The 6,202-nt window shown below is 30.3% G+C and overlaps 1 protein-coding gene across 1 annotated transcript; it reads right to left on the reverse strand.

Annotated features, from left to right (window-relative positions):
- Nucleotides 1-1,118: 1,118 nt before the first annotated feature.
- LOC139493276 (serine protease inhibitor Cvsi-2-like) lies at nucleotides 1,119-3,519 on the reverse strand. Its single transcript, XM_071281511.1, has 3 exons — nucleotides 3,370-3,519; nucleotides 2,638-2,754; nucleotides 1,119-1,269 (listed from the first exon to the last, which is right to left on the reverse strand). The coding sequence occupies exons 1-3, from the start codon at nucleotides 3,404-3,406 to the stop codon at nucleotides 1,157-1,159; spliced, it is 267 nt and encodes an 88-aa protein (XP_071137612.1). The 5' UTR covers nucleotides 3,407-3,519; the 3' UTR covers nucleotides 1,119-1,156.
- Nucleotides 3,520-6,202: the final 2,683 nt, after the last annotated feature.

The raw sequence follows: 6,202 nt of genomic DNA on the forward strand, positions 1-6,202 counted from the left end.
CATTTTAACATCGCCATATAGCGGGAGGTTAAACTAGCCATTAAACCAGGTTCAACTCACCATTTTGTTTCTTAAAATGTCCATTATAAAGTCAGGAATAGGGCAGTTGATACCAAATAGTTCATGTATATGTATGTATGTTGTTTAAGGTAGCACAATACAAAGATTTTTTTACTTCCAATCACTAACATTTGAAATGCTGTAACTTTCTTATCAATGCATAGAAAATAATAAAAGAGGTATATATAGATAGATAAAAGATTAATTTTTTAAATGAATGTAATATTTTTATTATGCAATCATTATGTAATCAATTATTATGTAATTAGTGGCAAAATCTGGGTAAGTTCACTTGAATGAATTTAGCTCTATCATCTCTTTAACTATACAGAAAATTTTAACGAAATCTTAATCAACACATCATGGGCTTCAAAAGGGTGTCTCAGATTGTCTCTATGGTATTACATTCTCTCATAAATCTCTAATTAGTGTAAACATCCTAACCACATAAAAGAAGATAATGTTTAATTAGGTGTAAAATTTGTTCTATACATTCTATCTGAAATCTGAGACACCCTTTTGTAGATAATGACCGTAGGAACAACATATAATAAAATCAACCCTCTAGGGATACCTATGCGGAAGCTAATTTCATTTGAAAGTGGAAATTTGGTGAAAAATATTTTAGACACAGTTAACATTATAATTGGTTACATAATTGTTGCATAATACTAACATTGCATTAATTTGAAAGAGTTATCTGTTAGCTACCCAAAACTACCACTTTTATAAAATTTCAAGCAATATTGAGAAAGTTACAGCATTTTAAAACTTGGGAGTTGGAGTTATAAAATCTTTGTATTGTGCTACCTTAAGTGTTTTTCTCTTATAGTTTATGTGTTTTCCTTGGTTCTAGTTTTTAACCTTAAGAAAAACATTTTATTAATCGAAAGATATGTTGCGCCTGTTATGCAATGCATAAGTAGACATTAAGAAAATCACATATTATTTAATATTGGTCTTCAATTAATATCAAATGTGTATATATTGCACAACATATCGTTTTTAGGGTAAACCTGATATATCTTTGTTTATGAAATAAAATGAAGGTATCTTGATAATCTATTGAATATGTTTAATGGCTAAAGTGAAAAAGTTATCGACCAAAATTTTGACTATTGCCGCCATGTCTGCAGTGACAACGTCCGTCGATACAGTGAGAATCTCTGTCGTGGCATTCCACGTGGCAGTCTTGGGCTGTGGTGCATGCTGAAAAAAAACGAAGCTCATTAGTAAGTGGACATGATCAGATTTGTTTTACCAATTTCTTCTCTGAACAATGCATACATAAATATAAATTGACAAGAAAATGTTGTTGTGATTATCGCTTTACAACTGCATTGATTAATCGTGTCAATAGTCGGATGTCCCGGTTTAGGGTTATAAGCGTCTCAATTTCTTTTATATGGATCCATCGATTAAATCAGAATTGTTCATTGAGATTGTACCAATATAGTACGTTTCATTATCTTACATGTAATATAAAAAAGAAGATGTGGTATGATTGCCAATGAGACAACTATCCACAAGAGACCAAAATGACAGACATTAACAACTATAGGTCACCGTACAGCCTTCAACAATAAGACGAGTAAAAATCCGATAAGTTTGTAAATGAAAACATTTTTTTTTTGTGATTTTGTTTCTTTTTTTTTAATAACATTTCATTCCAAAAGTTTCTTTCGGCGTGACATTTGACTAATCAATGCTTTGGAACAAGCAAAGTAGCAAAATTGAAAAGTTGACTTCTAACGATAGTTATTTTTGTATATGCAAAGAATTTATTTAGTATGCTATATCAAGCTAAAGGTAACGTTAGGGCATATGTGACAACGTAACAGAAGGTTATTTTTGGAAATGGTTGTGGTATCATCAATAGTGTATAAATGTATTTGCTTGCACAGAGAATTATGAAAATACTAGTCTTTTTATATTTTAAAGTAGCAATTTTCTATCGTTTTGAGCTCGTGACTCATACATTATAATTTTACATAAACTGTTTTCGTAATACATGCAAACTAATACATTTGATTTTTTGAGATAATCATTGCTCCAAGGAATAAAATACATCGAAAGTAGAAAATCATTGCTCCAAGGAATAAAATACATCGAAAGTAGAAAATCATTGCTCCAAGGAATAAAATACATCGAAAGTAGAAAATCATTGCTCCAAGGAATAAAATACATCGAAAGTAGAAAATCATTGCTCCAAGGAATAAAATACATCGAAAGTAGAAAATCATTGCTCCAAGGAATAAAATACATCGAAAGTAGAAAATCATAGGGATTAAGCTAACGTATCAAATAAAACAGTTGAATTTTTTATCTGAAAAAAAAAAACATGACAGATCAAAATATGAAATAAAATTATCATGTTTCTAATCAACATCAAGATATTATTGTCAATGCAAATGATAGGCTTCAAAACATTAGGAGGGTGCTGTCAGTGATGTGAAAATCAGCTGTCAAAAGTCGGATATACATGTTATTGAAAAGTATAATGTGTGCAGGGTGTCCAATTATTCGTGTTTAATAACATTATCTTGGTGTTAATTAATGTAATTTAAAATATCTTACTAGATCCAGATGAAGTCGTGCAGGTACATTCACCACGGATACACATAATACTGGCGCCTGTGGAACACAGTGTTAACTTGCAGTCATTTGTCTGTTGGCATCTTTCAGACATAACAACTACAACAATATAATCATATTATACAATTTACACTTTATCAATTAGATGCGAAAAATGGGTTAAACTTCAATGCTCTAAAGTTAGTTGCACTGCATTATTGCTAAAATATGAACGATATTTAAATAACGGCAACAGTAGTATACCGCTGTTCAAACTCATAAATCCATGGACAAAAAACAAAATCTCTATGTTACTCCGGTACAATTCAACCAATATATTTAGAAACCATGGAAGTACAAGTTATGACGTATATGAGGAGATACTTTGAACATTGATACGAACAAAATAGCTTATTCCATTTGAGATCGAACTTCGTCCCACTTTTCAAAATCTGAACTGGATTTTGTACGACAACGTCCAGAGGTACTTGAGTATTATTATTTAAGAAATCGCATAGATTTTCCCAACTTTATGAGTAGCATGCCACTTAGAAAATGATGTATAAGTGAGAATATGCAGCAATACGGTGACCTATATTTGTTAATAGATGTGTCATTTGGTCTATAGTGAAGAGTTGTCTGATTGTCAATCATGCCAAATTTTCATTTTTATTTTTCGAACGATTACAGCTAAAGTAACTTAGCTCTTATGATCAAAACAAGAAATAAACTTACCTGCACAGAGAGCCAAGCACACAATGAGAACCTTCATCTTAATATTCAATAGTGAGAAGAATTTGAAATCTAACTAACAATCACTTTAAACTTGATCTTTTATACTGAGATAATCGTTACAGGTCACAGATAATGCCATAGTAGTCTACATTTCCGTGACACTGTAACATTGTAGATCATGTCCTAGATAAGGAATTTGCAGGCATGAAACGTCAGTCTTGAACATTGAATGCATGTAAATATTTGATACATGCATATGGTCCATTTTCGCAATTTCAGGTTTTGTTCTAGAAGAAGTGTGGTCCGCTGTCCAAAATTAGTAAAATATGATAATATCTATATTACCGTTTTATACCTTTACTATTTTTTTTTATTCAATTATGTACGGTTAATTCCCAATATTTCCCCCAAAAAAACAGATAACATGGTATTTTATAAATTTCAGAGACAAGATAGTTCAATATAAACAGTAATCTACATAACTAATCAGGGAATGTGAAAGTCATTCATATTAGGTGTGGAAGTTGATATGTTAGTTGTGTACTAATTGATGATTAAGTCTTAGATACGTTTTTTAGATAAATTAATATTGGCTGCGAACTAGCTGTCATTAACACAAGTATTCTCAAATCTGTATTTTGTGGTTGTGCATAAATCCTTGCAATGTCCGGCCTATATTTTATTAGATGGTTTTCAGGTGAAAGTCTATTTGATAAGTTGAGCGAGTTTTCGACTTATTTGTATAATTATTAAGAGACTTTCATTTTCATTTCCTCATTTAGTATTTTAAACACAACTGATAAATTGAAACTAATAATTGAGAATAAACTCTCAGATATAATAAGGAATAATATGATTTTGAAATTCTTCATATAATATTTCGTACATAACTAACAGTACATCATAAGCTCTAAAGGCAGGTTGGTATAAATAAAACATGTATATGTTTTAATTTGTAATATAATGAATTTCATGCATATCTTTTCTGTTGTACTTTAAAAAGAAAATATCTATCTATTTTTCTGTTACTTTCTATTATGTTGTACTACTACATCACTGTCCTTCGTAAGGGAGGTTTGGTTTATTCAAATATGATAACACAAGTGCATTAATTGTGTGCCTGTTCAAATTCAAGATCCTGTTATTTAGTAATGGTCGGTTTTTTCCTGTTTTTTTGTATTTGTTTTTTTTTTCATAATTTGTTCTTGTGTTGTGTCGTTTTGTCATTGTTCCAGATTAGGGGACGGTTGACATTCTCAAATATGTTTAACCTCGCCAAATTATGTATGCACCTGTCCCATGTCAAAAGCCCGTTGTTACGCGGTTTTCGTTGGTATATGTCAGTCATATTTGTTTATTTTTGTAATTTGTTTATATCAATTTGGCAGTTATTTTACCTATTGAATAGTTTCATATCTGTCATGTCGGGCCTTTTGTGAATGACTTTATGGTGAAGGTTTTAATAAAGGCCGTACGATGGACAATACCTGATCACATCCACTTTATTTTGACTTTAGTGGTTATTTGTCTGTTTGGCAATCATACCATGTTTCTTTATTTTAAAAGTATGATGAAGATATTTTTACACGTTGATAGTATAGGATATATACCATCAAAAGTATTAAATGTTATCATTTTTTATATTGAACAACATTTGACAAGATTGGCTGGTCCCGTTAATGCTCAAATATAGACTTAATCTGCTGACCCTTTCAAAGCGACGGGTTCACTTCTTTGAAAGTAAGATTTGTGTAAGAAAATCAATTCTTGTTTCAAATGTTTCAGTCATTCTTCTTTCAGCCATGATATAATCTTAACATTAATTAATGTTTCCTTGTTGCCTCCACGTATCTTCTTATCGTTTCAGGAATGCAATTCGAAAAGATCAGGATACAGTAGAAAGTACAATAACTTTTATATAAAAACTGATTTGCTAGGAAAATTCAGAACGGCATGTCCCTTTTCAAATGGCAAAATCGAAAGCTCAAAAATATCTAACGAATGGAAGATAACTTTTATATTCCTGACTTGGTACAGACATATGCATGTTCTTATGTATATAATGTACACTTGGTTTGATAACTAACTAAAGGAGAGGCAAAAAATACCAAACACATAAAGAATAATGACAACACCATGTTTGAAAAAGAAACTTATCACGTGTATGACAGTCGAAATATTTCCATTTTATTGACATTAATGTGTGAATTAAACAAACAGTTATATTCAAAATGACACCTCTTTTTGTTTTATTATTTTATCACTATAAAACAAATAACTATTGCAATGAAGAAAAGCAAACTGGCATAAAGACACTTTAAACATGTTGTCAATTAGAAACTTCACCATATTGATCACATGTTACTATGTATAACTGTACATTTGTGAATAAGTCAAATCTATTACACAGCTTTATTAGAGTTGTTCGTTGAAAGCATTCAAATTACAGGGAGTTTTTATAGACATATTACTTGTAAATATGGTCTATAAGTGACAAGTGCTTTTACACTTTTGAAAATACTTCTTGCTTTGCCTGAAACAGTGTATTTTGTTCATTAAACATTTAACAGACATTTGAAAGAATGGAAAAACTTTGAGATTGGCTATTGAGGTATAATTTATATTTCAAGAAGTTATATCAGTAAAAGCAATAAGTAATTGAGATAAATAAAAACGTCTAATCTCTTCCTTTCAGAAAAAAAAACAAGTTAACTTCTTATCTACTCTATTTACATTAACTTACAACGATTTGAATTAACTGTTTGTTGGTTTTGTCATTTTTATACTGTCAATGTTCTAAAACATCTTAGACAAATAATAAATAATATAGAAT

This window comes from Mytilus edulis, chromosome 10 (genome assembly GCF_963676685.1).
Source record: "Mytilus edulis chromosome 10, xbMytEdul2.2, whole genome shotgun sequence".
Classification (NCBI taxonomy): domain Eukaryota; kingdom Metazoa; phylum Mollusca; class Bivalvia; order Mytilida; family Mytilidae; genus Mytilus; species Mytilus edulis.